Consider the following 19958-nt stretch of genomic DNA (forward strand, 5'->3'; position numbering starts at 1 on the left):
TGCTGCACGCCGGGTAAAAGCTGCCCCCGTCACATTCATGCCTTTCGTGCAGTTGGCTCAAAATGTTTTGAAACAAAACTGCCGAGGCGAGGTGAGATTTTATTGAGCCTTTTGCAGGAGACTTGATTCTCCCTGCTGCCGAATAAGGGGAAGGGTCCTGTTATGTACTGAGCTGAATCCTAGAACAATAGGATTCAGAATGCAGCAGTCTGATTGGTCCTAGAACAATAGGATCCAGAATGCAGCAGTCTGATTGGTCCTAGAACAATAGGATCCTGAATGCAGCAGTCTGATTGGTCCTAGAACAATAGGATCCAGAATGCAGCAGTCTGATTGGTCCTAGAACAATAGGATTCAGAATGCAGCAGTCTGATTGGTCCTAGAACAATAGGATTCAGAATGCAGCAGTCTGATTGGTCCTAGAACAATAGGATCCAGAATGCAGCAGTCTGATTGGTCCTAAAACAATAGAATTCAGAATGCAGCAGTCTGATTGGTCCTAGAACAATAGGATGCAGAATGCAGCAGTCTGATTGGTCCTAGAACAATAGGATTCAGAATGCCGCAGTCTGATTGGTCCTAGAACAACAGGATCCAGAATGCAGCAGTCTGATTGGTCCTAGAACAATAGGATGCAGAATGCAGCAGTCTGATTGGTCCTAGAACAATAGGATGCAGAATGCAGCAGTCTGATTGGTCCTAGAACAATAGGATCCAGAATGCAGCAGTCTGATTGGTCCTAGAACAATAGGATCCAGAATGCAGCAGTCTGATTGGTCCGCAGGAGCCACCCAATCCAGCTCCAGGTGGAAGTGAATCTGCAACCTGATTGGCCAACAGGAGTAGCCCGGAATTAGCCAATCACGTGGGGCACATTGTGTAAATAATGTATATATAGCAGACTTTTCAGCTCAGTACATAACAGGTCCTTTTGATTTTTTCATCTTGGGCTAGCCCTGCTGAACAGTTCAACGTGGGGAAAAGACCAGCTTATGCGGCCATTGCTGAAGCAAGGGGTTGAAAATGGGGAGTTTGACACCCCCGAAATGCTTCACAGTCTCTTGCAAGGATGTTGCAACCCAGACTGTGCCAGCAGAGGGCAGCTTAGTCCATTCGCGGCACCGAGGCTCCAAATGGTGGGGTCTCTGAAGCTACTAATTGTGTTTATGTGAAGCAAAAGAAGGGAACTCAGAGCTTCATCTTCAGAGCATGATCCTGTCCTATATAAATCAGTGGTGGGGGAACCTTTGGCTCTGCAGACGTTTCTGAACTCCCACCAATCTCTGCAGAACCAGTAACACAGGTAAGTTCATGCGTGTCTTTACCCAAATAAAAGTCTGAAGTGTAATATAAATCTTACCGGATTTTTCTGCATTTACCCAACAAGCTCGCCCCCCCCCTTCCCCCAAATGAGCCGGATAGCGTGACGCACTTTTCACGGGCAGATTCAGCCTTTAACACACAGAATAGTTCGCCGTACATTTTTTCGGAAGTCCAAAAGCCCACAAAAGACAGCTACCTGCGTCATCTGGGAAGGGAAAGAGAGCGCTGGTTCTGTTTGCGTCCGACCTCAGAAATGAATTCCTAGCCGCAAGGGCCTCTTTGCTGGGGAGTCTCTCTGCCACCTGTCCAAACCTGAAGGCAGTTCCTGTTACCTGTGCCAAGGTTTGCTCTCCCTAGCTCACAGAAACTGCAGCCCGGCTCGGCCTTCTCTCCGCTAAGCTCCTTCGGGGCTGCCTGCAGGCCGGATCATCATCCTCGTGCCCTTTAGCGAGTAGCCCGGTCCCTGGAAGTAGTGCCACCGGATCCCGTTCAGTTTCCGGATATTGTGCCTCGCCGGGTAGTAGATGCCGTTCAGGTTCGAGAGTCCGCAGGCGTCAAACCACCAACCTGAACGTGGATCAGGAGAAACAAACCGTAGGTCAGTGGGTCCCAAAGTGGGCACATCTTGTGATCATTTATGCAGGGTGCGGGGCTTACCTGGCACCCCCAAAGTTGGCATCCCTGCTAGGGGGGCACTAAGAGGCAAGTGGGGGGGGGTGTCGCTGGAAGTGGAGATGACTATCTTTGAAAAGCTGGGTGAAGCCCATCATTTTTGTTGGAATAATTGAACTACAGGTGAAACTCGAAAAATTAGAATATCGTGGAAAAGTCCATTTATGTAAGCAATTGTTTTCATTAGCTACTGGAGTTTAATATATGAGATAGACTCATGACATGCAAAGCGAGATATGTCAAGCCTTTGCTTGCTATAATTGTGATGGCGTACAGCTGATGAGAACCCCAAAGTTGGAATTGTTAATTTGGGGTTCTCATCAGCTGTACGCCATAATCATCACAATTATAGCCAATAAAGGCTTGACGTATCTCGCTTTGCATGTCATGAGTCTATCTCATAGATTAGTTTCACCTTTTAAGTTGAATTACTGAAAGAAATGAACCTTTCCACGATACTCTAATTTTTCAAGTTTCAACTGCAAATAGTTTTAACTGGACTCTGAATGAACATGCAATTAATTGCTACGGTTTTGAATTTTTTTGGTGTGTGTTATTGCCTTCCTCAGTGGCTCATGCAAATCACTATTCATGCAAACCACGTTTTATAGAACCAAGGGAGCAGTGATGATTGTGATGATTATGGTGTGCAGCTGATGAGAAACCCCAAATTAACTTTGGGGTTTTCATCAGCTGTGCGCCATAATCATCACAATTATAACAAACAAAGGCTTGACATATCTCGCTTTGCATGTCATGAGTCTATCTCATATCTTAAACTCCAGTAGCTAATGAAAACAATTGCTTACATAAATGAACTTTTCCACGATATTCTAATTTTTCGAGTTTCACCTGTACATGCAAATGTTTACAGGATGAGAAATTTGAGCTGAAATTCTGATGGCTTATATATGTGTGTATGCAAACTGATTTGGAAATGTGGAGAACTTTATTTTGGAAAAGGAGAAACTCAAGATTCGAAGCTCTTGGATTCCCACTTGACCCCTTGCCTCTCTCCTCCCTCCCTTCGCTGCCAGGGAGCACAAAGGCCGACTCACCACCGGACAGCATCTGGGCACACTTGCAGTTGCGGCAGTTGTCATTGTCAGCATCTCGTGTGCTGAAGCCTGTCCCTTGGAGAGACAATCCACTCTGCTGCCCAGCGCTTCCTTTGTAGCCTCTCAAGAAAAGCCTGTGGAGCAGAAGGCATCATGATGAGAAAGAACGATATCCCCTCCAAGTTACGGCAGAGAGCAGGCCGGCAGAGGCTGGGACTCCAGGATTGCATTTCCTTGTGTGCAGGGCTGGTGGTAGATAGTTTTTGAAGGTGACCCAGAAACTACAACTAATCCAGAATGCGGCAGCTAGACTGGCAAAATCTCAAAATCTCGGCACACGAGCTCCTCTGGCTGCTCCTCCCCGTTCTGCAAATCCTGCTCCTGCGCCAACCTGCCTATTGTCTTTGCAAGGCTTCATATTCAGGCCAGCCAGGGGGCAATGGAAAGACTTCTTCACAGCCACTGTTTGCTGTGGGTCTGTTGCAAAACCACCTGCCTAGTGCCAGATTTAGGATGGAGCAGGTGGTTCACTCAAATGGGGCACTGAGCCAATGGGGCTCAAAATACTACTACTACTACTACTACTACTACTAATAATAATAATAATAGGGACCCAGGTGGCACTGTGGGTTAAACCACAGAGTCTAGGGCTTGCTGATAAGAAGGTCAGCGGTTCGAATCCCCGCAACGGGGTGAGCTCCCATTGTTCAGCCCCAGCTCCTGCCCACCTAGCAGTTCGAAAGCACATCAAAGTGCAAGTAGATAAATAGGTACCGCTCCAGCGGGAAGTTAAACGGCGTTTCCGTGCGCTGCTCTGGTTCTCCAGAAGTGGCTTTGTCATGCTGGCCACATGACCCGGAAGCTGTACGCCGGCTCCCTTGGCCAATAAAGCGAGATGAGTGCCGCAACCCCAGAGTCGGACACGACTGGACCTAACGGTCAGGGGTCCCTTTACCATTAAATAATAATAATAATAATAATAATAATGATAATGCGCTCTGCGTGGGGCTACCTTTGAAGGTGACCCGGAAACGACAACTAATCCAGAATGCGGCAGCTAGACTGGTGACTGGGAGTGGCCGCCGGGACCACATAACACCGGTCCTGAAAGACATACATTGGCTTCCAGGACATTTCCGAGCACAATTCAAAGTGTTGGTGCTGACCTTTAAGGCCCTAAACGGCCTCGGCCCAGTATGCCTGAAAATGTGTCTCCACTCCCATCGTTCAGCCCGGACACTGAGGTCCAGCTCCGAGGGCCTTCTGGCAGTTCCCTCACTGCGAGAAGTGAAGTTACAGGGAACCAGGCAGAGGGCCTTCTCAGTAGTGGATAATAATGATGTGGATGTATATTATTAAAGGGAAAAGAAAAATAAAAAATTAGAGAGAGAGAGAGAGAGAGAGAGAGAGAGAGAGAGAGAGAGGGATGATGATGATGATGTTTTTGGAATTCCACAAATACCTCAGCAGATCAAAAGCCGATGAAATGACAGAAGCAGAAGTGCCCTTGCATGGTGAGCAGAGGGCAAGGAGGCTTATTGGACAACCTGAAAGAACACCATGTTCTCTGAGAAACAGATGCTCGCCAGAAACACTTAGTCACATCCATAAATGCCAGCAGGTTAAAGGAGGCCTGGCATACTCAGCTCTTGCATGGGCAGCTCCCAAGGAAAACGGAGGTGAAGACCCAAACAGAGCTGGAAATTTGCAAGGCGGCAAAGTTCTCTCACAAGAGGCCACCTGCGATGAGTTGAGATTCCCCATTAAACCCACAGGAGATGGTCCCTTCACCTGATGATTTGCTGGGTGGCTGACCTTCAGGACGAAGCACTCTCGGAACAACTTGTCCAAGCTCCTTCGCCTTTATCAGAGTAGGTTAAAAACTCCTTCTAAGCTGGCCAGAACGAGCATTTTCATTTGGGTGAATTTGGCTGATTTGGTGCTTGAAGCACGTACGAAAAAACCCTGGCTGGAATCTCCATGGAGCTCAATGGTTTAGGAGGTGAGACCAATTCTCTTTCATACTCCAGACAGGGATTAGCTCTAAAATGAAGGTGATGTCATACCCTCCAAGCATCCCGATTTTCCAGGGACAGTCCAGGAATTACAGAAACCATCCCGGTTTCTGATTTGATCCAAAAATGTCCCGCTTTTCCTTTTTCCTCCCCTCCATGTCCCAGAGAACAATTAGAAGTGCTGGGTGGGTGGGTGCAAAAACAGACTCCTGTTTATCCTGGAAATAAAAGTCTTGCACCAAACAAAGGAGATGGAGAAGCTGCCCTAAAAAGCCCTTCCTATAATGGACTGCAAGAAGATTAAACCTATCCATTCTGAAGGAAATCAGCCCTGAGTGCTCACTGGAAGGACAGATCCTGAAGCTGAGGCTCCAATACTTTGGCCACCTCATGAGAAAAGAAGACTCTCTGGAAAAGCCCCTGATGTTGGGAAAGATGGAGGGCGCAAGGAGAAGGGGACGACAGAGGATGAGATGGTTGGACAGTGTTCTCGAAGCTACTAACATGAGTTTGGCCAAACTGTGAGAGGCAGTGAAGGATAGGGGTGCCTGGCGTGCTCTGGTCCATGGGGTCACGAAGAGTCGGACACGACTGAACCACTGAACAACAACAACAACAACAACAACAACAACAACAACAACATCTTATCTTATCTTATCTTATCTTATCTTGAGGACACTTAAGTGGCCTTTTAAGGCCAGTGTCTTCACATCAACAACAATAATTTTGAAAGAAAATGTCACCAATCCTCTTTAAATTCTTTCACTGCCATGCTTCAGCAGTCAGCTACTTCTTAGGAAACACAGGGAGAGTTTATTTCTTTATTGTAAATGGAACTTTACACTGTTTACTCAGGTTGGCATGCACTCAAGGGTGGTTTACTCACAACAACCCTGTGAGGCAGGTTAGGCGGAGAGGGAGGGAACGATGGGCCCAAGATAACCAAAATAAGTGGTCTTTATGGCAATGGGGTGGGGGGACAGTCTGAGGCTAACCTTTTTAGACCCAAGTAAGGCCGCTCTGTGGTAGAGCCTAAACCACAGAGCCCAGGGCTTGCCATTCAGGAGGTCGGCGGTTCGAATCCCCGCCATGGGGTGAGCTCCCGTTGCTCGGTCCCAGCTCCTGCCAACCTAGCAGTTCGAAAGCACGTCAAATTCAAGTAGATAAATAGGTACCACTCCAGCGGGAAGGTAAACGGCGTTTCTGTGCACTGCTCTGGTTCGCCAGAAGCGGTTTAGTCATGCTGGCCACATGACCCGGAAGCTGTACGCCAGCTCCCTCAGCCAGTAATGCAAGATGAGCGCCGCAACCCCAGAGTCAGACACGACTGGACCTACTGGTCAGGGGTCCCTTTACCTTTACCTTTACTCCTACGTAACATGGTAAAAACTGATCAGTCTTAAACACTGCAATATCAAGCATTTTTTTACTCAGAACTAAGTCCCACTAAGTCCCACTAATAGGATTCACTCTCTGGTATGTACCTGATCATTCTCACAGTTTCTACAGCAGCTTCCAACCCCCATAAAACCACAATAAAACATTAAAAAGCATCCCTATACAGGGCTGCCTTCAGATGGCTCGGGGGTCAGATAACTCCATACCCTCCAACATATCTCTGATGAAAACAGGGATGTCCTAAGGAAAAGTGGGACATTCTGGGGTCAAATCAGAAAACCGGGATGGCTTCTGTAAATCCGGGACTGTCCCTGGAAAATAGGGACACTTGGAGGGTCTGAACTGTGGTGTGCGTGGTTCTCCTCCTCCCCATTTCATCCTCACAACAACCCTGTGAGGTAGGTTAGGCTAAGAGATGGCGAGCTCCACGGCTGAGTGGGGATTTGAACCCTGCCGATAAACATCTACCATGCTGTTTGCCTACAGTTGGCAAAGACCACATATTACCGATATCGCTGACGCTCGCTCCCCAGCTGGAACTTTTCGTAGTGGGCGTAGGCGCGATTGCCTTCCCAGTCCAGGAGTTCCACCCTCAAAGAATAGGTTCCCTGGTTGGTCAGGAGGTGGACTGCCTCATTCCCCAGCCAGTATTCTCCTGCTGGATCCCCAAAGCCCTAAGAGAGGCAAAACACAAAACACTAAGTGGATTGCTCAATTAAGTTCTCGGCACAAATCAGCTAAGAGGCTGTTCCTCCCTTGAATATTGAAATCAGCTGGTGAAGGCTGAAAGGATTGCAGTCAAAATGGGACCAGGAGAGAAGAAATGAGATCAGCATGGTCAGGAGAACTCCAAGGTCTGCAGATGTACAAACATCATTTAGGGGGGGAAATATTTAGGCAACCTTCCCCCCGCCCCCCCAAAAAAACAGACAAATGAAGAGCAACAGCGTGCTGAGTCTCTGGAGAAAGGGACAGAAAACGGGGAAGAGGAACAGAACAGAATGGAGTATTTTGCAAGAGGATCAGACCTTGCTGGCTGGAACCATGAACAGGAGCACTCCACACCGCAATGTCTTGTAAAAATCAGATGACACATATTTGGGGGGTTTCCATGGTTGGGAAGGTGAGATGAACTCTGTGGTCATTTCATAGAATCATAGAATCCTAGAGTTGGAAGAGACCACAAGGGCCATCCAGTCCAACCCCCTGCCAAGCAGGAAACACCATCAAAGCATTCCTGACAGATGGCTGTCAAGCCTCTGCTTAAAGACCTCCAAAGAAGGAGACTCCACCACACTCCTGGGCAGCAAATCCCACTGTCGAACAGCTCTTACTGTCAGGAAGTTCTTCCTAAAGTTTAGGTGGAATCTTCTTTCTTGTAGTTTGAATCCATTGCCCCGTGTCCGCTTCTCTGGAGCAGCAGAAAACAACCTTTCTCCCTCCTCTATATGACATCCTTTTATATATTTGAACATGGCTATCATATCACCCCTTAACCTTCTCTTCTCCAGGCTAAACATACCCAGCTCCCTAAGCCGTTCCTCATAAGGCATCGTTTCCAGGCCTTTGACCATTTTGGTTGCCCTCTTCTGGACACGTTCCAGCTTGTCAGTATCCTTCTTGAACTGTGGTGCCGACACTATTGGTTGTATCCAATGTTAGTTCAGAGTAGACTCATTAATAGACATGAATAGTCCAAGTCCATTAATTTCACTGGGTCTGCTCTGAGAGTAACTTAGTTGACTCCAACCTTCTGATTGCATCTTATTATTTTGTGTCACATGGAGGAGGAGAAGCTCCTGCTGTGCTGAGCTATGTACTGCAGGGCTTCAGATCAGCTGTTTCTCTTTTTTTACGTTTAAAGCAATTTATTAAGTAGAATGCACATTTGCCCCCTTCTTTCAATCCATCACTACTGAATAAATTTTTGGATGCTGAGACAGTGATTGGGGAGGTAGAGCAAAGTGGGTTGGTGACTTCACGCTGCCTGGCCAATCAGTGCTGTGCAGAGCCCCGATATATGGTTTCCCCATGCTTGATTTGGGAGAGAAGATTGTGCAGCTGACCAAACCGTGGCGAGCAAGTTTCCTCTACATAAAATAATGCACACTGACGCATGGCCTCAGGAAGCCAGTGGGTCAGCAAAATAGGGGTCAGCGAAGCCGTGGGCTGCTATTGGCCCTGTGGTGATTGTATGTGGTCTCTGCTCTTTCTACTTTTGATCGAAAAGATGTGACGGATTGAGGATGACAAGTCCAAGGCAGAATCAGACCTGTTTGTACTCTTTCCAGTTCTTTTGGAAGCTGACGCTGCCGTTGACACGGTACTGGATCACCGTCCAGCCACCTCCGTCCGTCTCCATATCGCAATAGGTCTGCAAAGGAAGAAAGCAGAGGATTCTCAGTTGGAAGGAACAAGAGGCAGAAACACAGCTGAGCCTACGGATATCAGAAGAATCTGATCTTTGCAGATGCCATAAGCACTTTTTTAAAAAACAAACAAACAACACTGGAAACTGATGTGGAACTGTGGAGCACAGAACATGACTTGGAATGAACAATTTTCTCATGCCCAGTCAACAGAGGGGACACGGGTGGCGCTGTGGGTTAACCACAGAGCCTAGGGCTTGCTGATCAGAAGGTCAATGGTTCGAATCCCCGTGACGGAGTGAGCTCCCGTTCCTCGGTCCCTGCTCCTGCCAACCTAGCAGTTCGAAAGCACATCAAAAGTGCAAGTAGATAAATAGGTACCGCTCCAGCGGGAAGGTAAATGGCGTTTCCGTGCGCTGCTCTGGTTCGCCAGAAGCGGCTTAGTCATGCTAGCCACATGACCCAGAAGCTGTACACCGGCTCCATCGGCCAGTAAAGCGATATGAGCGCTGCAACCCCAGAGTTGTCTGCGACAGGACCTTATGGTCCCTTTACCTTTACCTAGTCATCAGAGACTTCCACCAAGAAAATCAGAGTTTAGATTCTGGGTTTAACTCCAATGTCGTGATTGCAAGTAATCATTATTTAACAAGAAAAAGTATGTGATATTCTCTGGGTGCCATGCCCAGTACCAATTACTTCTCTAGTTATTATGGAGGAATGGGACTTACACATTCCAGGCATGAGTTGCTCCACCTCCTAGTTCCAGAGACAAATGAAGGGCATTAAGCATTGGTTTGGAAAAGGGACATCAATCTGTAGGAGAGCCCAGCTATACATGCAGAAGGTTCAATCCCTGGAAGAACCTCTAGGAAGGACTGAGAGAGACAGCACCTACTCTTTGGAAATGCCTGCCTATTGATATCAGACAGGCTCCAGCCAGGACTCCTTTTGACAACTGGGACATGGGTGGTGCTGTGGGTTAAACCACAGAGCCTTGGGCTTGCCGATCAGAAGGTCAGCAGTTTGAATCCCTGTGACGGGGTGAGCTCCCATTGCTCGGTCCCTGCTCCTGCCCACCTAGCAGATTGAAAGCACGTCAAAGTGCAAGTAGATAAATAGGTACCGCTCCGGCGGGAAGGTAAGTGGCATTTCCGTGCGCTGCTCTAGTTTGCCAGAAGCGGCTTAGTCATGCTGGCCACATGACCCGAAAGCTGTACGCCGGCTCCCTCGGCCAGTAAAGCGAGATGAGCGCCACAACCCCAGAGTCAGACACGACTGGACCTAATGGTCAGGGGGTCCCTTTACCTTTAAGAACATTTTTTGGGATGCAGGTGGTGCTGTGGTGTAAACCACTGAGCCTTGGGCTTGCCGATCGGAAGGTCAGCGGTTCGAATCCCCGCAACGTAAACGGCGTTTCCGTGCGCTGCTCTGGTTTCGCCAGAAGCGGCTTAGTCATGCTGGCCACATGACCTGGAAAAACTGTCTGCGGACAAACGTCAGCTCCCTTGGCCAGTAAAGCGAGATGAGCGCTGCAACCCCAGAGTCGTTCGCGACTGGACTTAACTGTCAGGGTCCTTTACCTTTAAGAACATTTTTCCTTAGACAACTCTCCCCAGATGTTTAGAAAGTCAATGCGAGTTTCAATCTGTTTTTAATCTATTGTCATTTTAACTTTTTGAAAGTCTTAAATTGCTGCACTTAAATTTTTCTTATTGAAAAAATTGATGGTTTCGCCTTTTTTTGTAAACCGCTCTGAGGTTTTTGAAGTGGCGTATACTATTTATGAAATGAAATAATAACATAAATGCCGCAGAGGCGCTGCCTGTCAGTGTAGACAATACTGAACTATATAGGCAAATGGTCTATATAGAAGTTGTAAGGAAGTTTTAAGGAAACCTCCTGTGTTCCAGAGCTGCCAATTTCCCCTATGAATGTTCCCCAGCCCAAAGCAAAATCTAGCCACCAGAACCAAGCACAGAAAGGCAATCCATTTGAATAAAATCTGCTTGCCCCTCTTTTGCTTAGCTGCCAATGTTTCTCAAACTTGGGTCTCCAACTGCTTTTGGACTACAACTCCCATCATCCCTAGCTAGCAGGACCAGCGGTCAAGGATGATGGGATTTGTAGTCCAACAACGGCTGGAAACCCAAGTTTGGGAAACATTGGGCCTTAGCAGAACCCGTTTCTAGACCAGGGCATTTTCCAGACACCCTTAGAGAGGGGCAGATTTCTTTAGAAGCAGAGACGGCAGGAGAACCAAGGTGCTTTTTTTAGCTGTACAAATTGAGCAATGATCTCTCTCCCTGCCTCGATTCATAGGCTCTTGGGGTTTTACTGACCTTCTTGGGTTCAGTGAGATTGTTGATATGGAGGGTGTAAACCCCACTGAGATTAACTCCAGATTGGCGGATTTCTGCACAGTCCTGGAACAGCCGGTCTTCTTTCTTTGGAGGAACTAGATAGATAGATAGATAGATAGATAGATAATTTATTGTCATTGTACATAGTACAACGAAATTGAATGGCATCCCACATTTACAGCCACATATACGCATTTATACATTTACAGCCACACATACACATACATACCATCCATCACGACTCCCCAAGATCATATCATTTGGTTACAGCATTTAAAATAGTTATAGCTCTTGGATAAAAACTGTTTTTTAGTCTATTCGTTCTTGATTTAATTGTTCTGTATCTCTTGCCTGAAGGCAACCGTGCAAACAGACTATATCCAGGATGAGATGAATCCTGTAAAATGTTGTTTGCTTTTTTGAGACAACGGGAGCTATATAGTTCGTCCAAAGATGGGAAAGGATGACCGATAATCTTTTGGGCTGTGGTTATGACCTTCTGGAGCATTTTCCTTTTCTTTTTTTTAAAATTTAAAATAAGCCTTTATTAAATTTGTGGGGTTTTTTTTTTTTTTTTTTTAAAAAAAGGATTTCAAACATAAAACAAAACAAAACATTAAGTCTTACATCACACAAATAATAACAGACATAAATTTACAATAGTCTCTTTCAAATTATACATCAAATTTAAAATATGACTTCATATTGCTTCTACAACGGTTTTCTTAGTATAATACTCATTTCATTACTCTAACTAATAATTACTCTCATTCTTACAAACAAACAAAAAACAACAACAAAATTTTTTTATATATAGTTTAAATCTCCCACATGCGTAACTTAACCTAAGCAAATCATTAGTTCCATTTTCAAACCTTCTTTTCTTAAATATTCTTCCACATATTTCCAGTCTGCTTTTGTTTTCTGTTTTTGTATATCTCTTATTTGTATATCTCTTATCTGGAGCATTTTCCTGTCGGTGACTGTGCAACTGGCAAACCAAGCACAGATACAGTATGTAAGAAAGCTCTCTATGCTGCCTCGATAGAAGGATACCAGCAGTCCTTCTATCCAGCAACTAGCAAGAGAAAGTAAAATGCTAAAGAGTTGTCCTCTCCAAATTAAATAAGCATTTTGGGGCATGGATGCAGCGACAGTGAGCTCCCAGTCTCAAGCAAATTTCCCTATTTAAAATGTGAATAAAATTCCTATTTAAAATTTGCTTGGGGAAAACTGTGATTATATGTACTAATTCCTGCCTTGTTCTTTCTTAATCAATCCAAGCTAAAGATGCAGTAAGACCAGAGTGTGGAATCTGTGACTCTCCAGATTCAGCCAGCATGACCAATGGTTAGGGATGACGGGAGTTGTAGTTCAACAGCACATGGGGGATCCTCATCCTTCCAGTAATATTTTGGGCAGATCCACACCATGCATTTAACAAACACCCGGTGCACATTTAAAGCACACGACTTCCCCCAAGGAGTTCTGTGAACCGTACCTTTTAAAGGGTGCTGTGAACTATTGCACCGTGCAGGGAAACTATAGTTCCCAGGATCCTTTGGGGGAAAGCCAGGTGCATTGGATGTGCTTCAAAGGTATGTTGTGGATCTGACCTGAGTTTATTGCAGGTGGGGATGTGTAGACACGGTGTAAAAGCACTGAGTGTGAAAAGTTGCTACACTTATTGCTTTAATACTTAGAAAGCAACGTAGAATTGTAAGTTTTCCAAAAGCATCCTTCACGGTGGAATGCGTCCACTCTTTTCTGTACGTTGCGCCAAATTGGCCTCGTGCGCTATTCTCCTGCACACCTGACCTTTCAAATGACATAGAGCGTCGCTGCAGCCTTCCTCCCACTCCCTCTTCCCATTGGCCCGGCTGCTCTGATGTAAAGGAATGTTCGCAAATCAAGTAGTCCAGAGGGGGAAAGTCCTGATGATGGAACATTGGCAAAAAGGTGCGACTCTGCTAAGGAAAGGAAAGTTCATTTTGGAAGGGGAGACTAGGAAGGAGGGACAGGGAGAGAGGCTGTCGGCAGGTGGGACCCATAAGCAGCCAGGAGAGTTCAGGAAAAGGGGTAAGAAGACTGCAAACTGTTGAGCTATCTCCGTCTGCAGTGGACCTCTGGCTAGCACGCACATTATCTGGAGCTCCCAAGCTGCAGAGGCTTTGGAAGCTTCCTCATTTGAGATAAAGCGTGATTTATTTCAGTGGCTCTAAGCTCACCTTTGCCTTGGGAGACCAGCTGGACCAAATTCTGAACCGACTCCAAAAGCTGCTGCTGCTGCTGCTGGAGCAGGCTGGTGTTGCCGCTGGCCGCGTGGAGAGACTTCTCCAAGCCCTCGATGGTGTTGCTCTGGCGGCTCACCAGCTGCTGCAGCTCCTCCTTCTCCGTCCGGATCCCTTCCAGTTCCATCAGGTGCTTCGTCTCCATCTGCAGGACTCGCGTCTCTAAAATACTGCCAAGGGAGGGAGGAGAGGGAATGAGGGCAACGGAACTGCAGGGCGCATGGCTGGCGGATTTGCGCAGAGCCGGCAAGAGACACTTTTCAGAAGGCGTTTTCTACATCCGTAGAGTTCACCTGTGGGATTCACCAGGATATGGCTCTTGTTTTAGGTGTAATTTAGGGACAGTAAGGCTCTTAACCAAACCTGTAGATCAGGGGTAGCCAACTCCCAAGAGACTGCGATCTACTCACAGAGTTAAAAACTGGCAGTGATCCAGTGGCGGAGCAAGGGAGGGGTGTAGGGGGTAGGGTGCCCCAGGTTCCAGGGGAGGGGGGGTGACATTCTCCGGCCCCTCCCGCCACCCGCCACCCTGCCCCTGCTGCTCCCGTGATGACCGAGCAAACCGCCGAGCGAGCGCCGGCTCGTGGGGCTGCCCTGTCCATAAAGCAGAATTTTCGGGCATGCGTAGTGCATCCAAATCGGCGAGTGGGCGGCGGGGTGGGGGTCGCCTGGTCGCCGCAGGAGCAGCAGCGCCGGGCTGGATGGGCTGTGCATGTGCTGCATTTTTGCGCATGCATAGCCCACCCCGACGTGCGTCGTGATGTCATGACACACGTGCCGTGACATCACAATGCCCTGCCCCTGGGGGTGCCTCTGTCCCGCCGCCCTGGGTGGCGCAGAGGCTTCCTCCATGACTGCAATGATCTACCCACTTTTTTTGGGGGGGGGGGTTCAGATCAAAATTGTTGAGCTTTTTTTTTAGGAAGGTGAGGAAGGCCCATTTTGGGGGAGGAGGTAAAATGTTGAGTTTTTTTTAAGGGGAGCCACAGTTGTTCAGCTTCTTTGGGGGGTACCAATGCTCTACCAGTGATCTACCACAAAGGTTCAGTGATCTACCGGTAGATCACGATCTACCTGTTGGACATGCCTGCTGTAAATGTAGGGTGGTGTAAACACACCATCTGAGTCATCAGCCAAGGGATGTAATCCACTGGAGCAGTGAAGTACAACATTTCCTGTTTGCCTAGAGTGAACATACAGGGGAATGTTGGTCCAGCCAGCTGAACTTCCTGTTACACCTGGTCTGGACCATCCTTCTTTGCATGTGACCAGGTAGATGGGTGTGACCCTTCCAGACCTAACCAAAGGTCCAGTCATGCAGCCATCTCCCTCTTTTGACTCTCCTTTTTGCCTTTTGCCTCCTGGATTGCACCCAGCATTACAGAGCTATACCCATATGGGGTAAACCCACTTTTATGTATTTGTGACTTCAAGCCGAAAGCCAGCCTTCAGGGACCACACTGTGCTCTGTGCTCTGATTGTGCGTGAACTTCTTACTGTTACTTACGAACAACACTGTTGTGCCTTTATTCTTTTAGGAGGGAATCAAAGGGGTCTTACCAGCAATAATAGAGCTTAAGAGATTATAACGAATCTGCAACTAGCTTCCTACTGTGTAAAGAGGGGAATGTACTCTGCTGTATGAATAAACTCACTAGCATGAGTTAGGAAGGATAATATTTAATCAATATATCATTTCCTGTTACCCACATCATTCCCACATCAGAACAATACAAAATTTAAAAAGTTGTATAAACACCGACAATTTGGAAACATTGGCCTGCGAGCGCTCCAACTGGAGAACACCCTTAACCAAAGGTGTAATGGACTTTGAAGACACTCGAAGTCAGGACGAAAGGGAGAAACGTGCTAGGAGGAAGGCACATTTGGCAAACCCTCACTGTGATCAGCTCCTGCCTGGAAACCTATGTCCCCACTGTGGAAAGACGTGTGGATCCAGAATTAGAAGACGCCTGCTTCTTGGGAGAAAAGCGATGACAAACCTAGACAGCATCTTAAAAAGCAGAGACATTACCTTGCCGACAAAGGTCCGTATCGTTAAAGCTATGGTTTTCCCAGTAGTAATGTATGGAAGTGAGAGCTGGACCATAAAGAAAACTGATCGCCGAAGAATTGATGCTTTTGAATTATGGTGCTGGAGGAGACTCTTGAGAGTCCCATTGACTGCAAGAAGATCAAACCTATCCATTCTGAAGGAAATCAGGCCTGAGTGCTCACTGGAAGGACAGATCCTGAAGCTGAGGCTCCAGGACTTTGGCCACCTCATGAGAAGAGAAGACTCCCTGGAAAAGACCCTGATGTTGAGAAAGATTGAGGGCACAAGGAGAAGGGGACGACAGAGGATGAGATGGTTGGACAATGTTCTTGAAGCTACTAATATGAATTTGACCAAACTGCGGGAGGCAGTGGAAGACAGGAGTGCCTGGCGTGCTCTGGTCCATGGGGTCACGAAGAGTCGGACAAGACTAAACGACTAAACAACAAACACTCACTTACAGACTCGCTGTTAAAACTGTTTATGGAAGACAATCTTACTTCGCTACGAGGGATCACCAAAGAAGACACAATCAACATGCACACAGTTAAATGCTGATTGGGCACGTGGAGTTGGAAGGGCACCAAGGGTCATGTAGTCCAACCCCCTGCAATGCAGGAATCACGGCTAACAGATGGCCATCCTGACAGGAGACCACCCAACCTCTGCTTAAAAACTTCCAATGAAGGAGAGCCCACCACCTTCTGAAGGAGTCCGTTCCACTGTTGAACACCTCTTACTGCCAGAAAGTTATTACTGATGTTTAGTTGGAATCTCCTGTCTTGTAACTCGCTCCCCCAGGGGGCAACAATGACCACCAACTTGGATCGCTTAAAAAAAAAAAGATTAGGCAAATCCATGGAGGAGGAGAGGGCTATTGATGGCTGCTTGCCATGCCGACTGTGTTCTGCCTCCACAGTTCATAGAATCCTAGAATCCTAGAGTTGAAAGAGACCACAAGGGCCATCCAGTCCAACCCCCTGCCAAGCAGGAAACACCATCAAAGCATTCCTGACAGATGGTTGTCAAGCCTCCGCTTAAAGACCTCCAAAGAAGGAGACTCCACCACACTCCTTGGCAGCAAATTCCACTGTCCAACAGCTCTTACTGTCAGGAAGTTCTTCCTAATGTTTAGGTGGAATCTTCTTTCTTGTAGTTTGAATCCATTGCCCCGTGTCCGTTTCTCTGGAGCAGCAGAAAACAACCTTTCTCCCTCCTCTAGATGACATCCTTTTACATATTTGAACATGGCTACCATATCACCCCTTAACCTTCTCTTCTCCAGGCTAAACATACCCAGCTCCCTAAGCCGTTTCTCCTAAGGCATCGTTTCCAGGCCTTTGACCATTTTGGTTGCCCTCCTCTGGACACGTTCCAGCTTGTCAGTATCCTTCTTGAACTGTGGTGCCCAGAACTGGACACAGTATTCCAGGTGAGGTCTGACCAGAGCGGAATAGAGTGGTACTGTTACTTCCCTTGATCGAGATGCTATACTCCTATTGATGCAGCCCAGAATTGCATTGGCAATTGGAGGCAGAAATGATTATGAATCTCAGTTGCTAGAAACTGCAGGAGGAGAGAGGGCTCTTGTGCTCGGGTCCTGCTTGCAGATTTCCTACAAGCATCTCAATGGCCCCTGTGAGAACAGAATGCTGGACTAGATGGGCCTTTGGCTTAGAATCATAGAATCCTAGAGTTGGAAAAGACCACAAGGGCCATCCAGTCCAACCCCCTGCCAAGCAGGAAACACCATCAAAGCATTCCTGACAGATGGCTGTCAAGCCTCTGCTTAAAGACCTCCAAAGAAGGAGACTCCACCACACTCCTTGGCAGCAAATTCCACTGTCGAACAGCTCCTACTGTCAGGAAGTTCTTCCTAATGTTTAGGTGGAATCTTCTTTCTTGTAGTTTGAATCCATTGCCCCGTGTCCGCTTCTCTGGAGCAGCAGAAAACAACCTTTCTCCCTCCTCTAGATGACATCCTTTGATATATTTGAAAATGGCTATCATATCATCCCTTAACCTTCTCTTCTCCAGGCTAAACATACCCAGCTCCCTAAGCCGTTCCTAATAAGGCATCGTTTCCAGGCATTTGACCATTTTGGTTACCCTTTGGTTGGGCCTTTGGCTTAGAATCATAGAATCCTAGAGTTGGAAGAGACCACAAGGGCCATCCAGTCCAACCCCCTGCCAAGCAGGAAACACCATCAAAGCATTCATCATCTAGCAGGGTTCTTTGTATGTTCTCACGCTTGCCATTTTTAGAGACTGTCCCCGAAGGAGAGAGTGCGTCCATGTGTCCTGGAGCAACAAAGGCCGGAACAAGCAACTTCTACGACTCTGTCACTGCTGCTGCTGTCATCACCATGCACTTCATCAGTTTATTTTTGCAGCCATTAGGGATTTCATTATTATTTTTTGAAAAAAAAAAAAAAAAAAAGAGAACTTCTCTTGTGATGCTTCTGTGCCATGTTGGTGCCGTACGATTGGATTCTCTCCCCCTGCCCCCGTCACCTTTCTTTGGTCAGGCGAGATCGCCATAAATTGGCTTTTTCGTAACAGTTTGGAACGGCAAACGCATCTTGGGAACGATCCAAAAAGTGCTGCGGTTGCAAGAGAAATCATCCCCCAAGACTTTGGGAAGCCAGCTGGCCGGGATGCAACGAGTTCTGAACTCAGCTCAGTTTGGATCCTTCACAAGAATGGAGCGGAATTGCAGCATGGAACCCAAAGTCAACTCCAAGTCAACTCCATATAGCTTTTTATTTTTTAATTTATAAATGCTCTTTTGTACTGGCCTTATGAGAGTTGAGTGGCAGGGTGCTGCTACCTGTGAGCAGATCTTCATCCTCTGAGGATCTGAAGGTGGTGCCCGATATTGTTTATTTACTTATTTCATAGAAGGTTTTTATTTTTCTCTCCCCCAAGGTACCAAAACATTTAAAATTGATTCATCTACCTCAGCAGCTCCACCACCCACCCTTTTTTTGCCCATAACCTCTTGAAAATTGCTGGTGGTCTCGGATGGATCACTTAGTGATTTTTCCGTCTGCTGTAGCAATTGTAATTCCATAGAAATTCAAATCGCAATGCAGTAAAATACAACGGAAGAAGCAATCAAAAAATAGAATTAAAAAAGCAAGAGGAATATTTAAAGCGATGGATGTCCTGTTTCCCATCTTCAACCATGGATCCAGAGACATGTCATGGACCACCTGGAAGAAGCTCGTGGATGTATCTGATCTGATGCACCAAGAAGAAGAAGAAGAAGAAGAAGAAGAAGAAGAAGAAGAAGAAGAAGAAGAAGAAGAAGAAGAGTTTGGATTTGATATCCTGCTTTATCACTACCCGAAGGAGTCTCAAATCTGCTAACATTCTCCTTTCCCTTCCTCCCCTACAACAAACACTCTGTGAGGTGAGTGGGGCTGAGAGACTTCAGAGAAGTGTGACTAGCCCAAGGTCACCCAGCAGCTGCATGTGGAGGAGGGGAGACACGAACCTGGTTCACCAGACTACGAGTCTACCGCTCTTATCCACTACACCACACTGGCTCTCTAAATGTTGCGACCACACAGGCAGGAGGGACTTCAGTTGTAGGCAGACTATGGCTTCTACTGAACTACACTCTGCTCAGGGTAGACTCACTGAAATTAATGGACTGACCTTAGTCATGCCCATTGTTTCTACAGGACGAATGCTGGATACAGCTCTGCACCCTGCACCACTTTGAGAACTTGCACACCCTCCATCCCCAGCAGAAATTGTGTCAATGGAACTCGCTTTATCCTTTGCTCCTTATCTTCTGGGAACCAAACAGCAAAATCCACAGGAACATATATTGGTCCTCGGCCAACAAATCCATTAGTGACCTAGTGGAACGAGGTGCTCCTTTGGAGAACACTGCTGGAATTAGAGAGGAACCAAGAGGTCCTCACACAGGGGCATACCTAGGATCAAAACTAGGGGGGGGCAAGCCATGGTCGTTCAGGTTCAAAAACAAAAACAGCTTCAGAAAACAAAAACAGCTTCAAAAAACAAAAACAGCTTCAAAAAACAAAAACAGCTTCAAAAAACAGAAAAACTCCCCCCCCCAAACAGAAAGCCCCAAATGGCTGAAAAACTCAGCTTCCCAGGATCCTCAGTCCTCGCAAAGGAACTACTCACCATGCAAGGGAACTCAGTTCGCCAAGCTCCCTTGCAACGATGATGAATCCCGGCAACGATGAATTCACCCCCAAGTCTCAGCCTGCATCCCCATTTGACCAAGCAGGGTGCAGGCTAGGATCCGGTCTCTGATAAGCACGCCAGCTCTTTGTCGGCATGAGGGAGGGGGAAACAGCTGGCGCAAAACACACACACACACACACACACACACACACACACACACACACACTGGCCAACTGTGCCTCCAGC

General features: G+C 47.0%; 1 protein-coding gene across 2 annotated transcripts in view; it reads right to left on the reverse strand.

The window, feature by feature from the left end:
* Positions 1 to 1408: 1408 nt before the first annotated feature.
* ANGPT4 (angiopoietin 4) overlaps positions 1409 to 19958 on the reverse strand; it is a 47484-nt gene continuing 28934 nt past the window's right edge. The window contains exons 4-9 of one of the 2 annotated variants that reach the window (XM_033153819.1): positions 13427 to 13659; positions 11178 to 11293; positions 8739 to 8840; positions 6978 to 7140; positions 3054 to 3191; positions 1409 to 1890 (exon numbers count right to left, since the gene is read on the reverse strand). In XM_033153819.1, coding sequence (XP_033009710.1) covers positions 1718 to 1890; positions 3054 to 3191; positions 6978 to 7140; positions 8739 to 8840; positions 11178 to 11293; positions 13427 to 13659 — 925 coding nt within the window. In that variant the 3' untranslated portion in view covers positions 1409 to 1717. Of the gene's footprint in view, positions 1891 to 3053; positions 3192 to 6973; positions 7141 to 8738; positions 8841 to 11177; positions 11294 to 13426; positions 13660 to 19958 lie in introns of both variants that reach the window. The other variant, XM_033153820.1, reaches the window with a different exon arrangement.

This window comes from Lacerta agilis, chromosome 6 (assembly GCF_009819535.1).
Source record: "Lacerta agilis isolate rLacAgi1 chromosome 6, rLacAgi1.pri, whole genome shotgun sequence".
NCBI lineage: Eukaryota > Metazoa > Chordata > Lepidosauria > Squamata > Lacertidae > Lacerta > Lacerta agilis.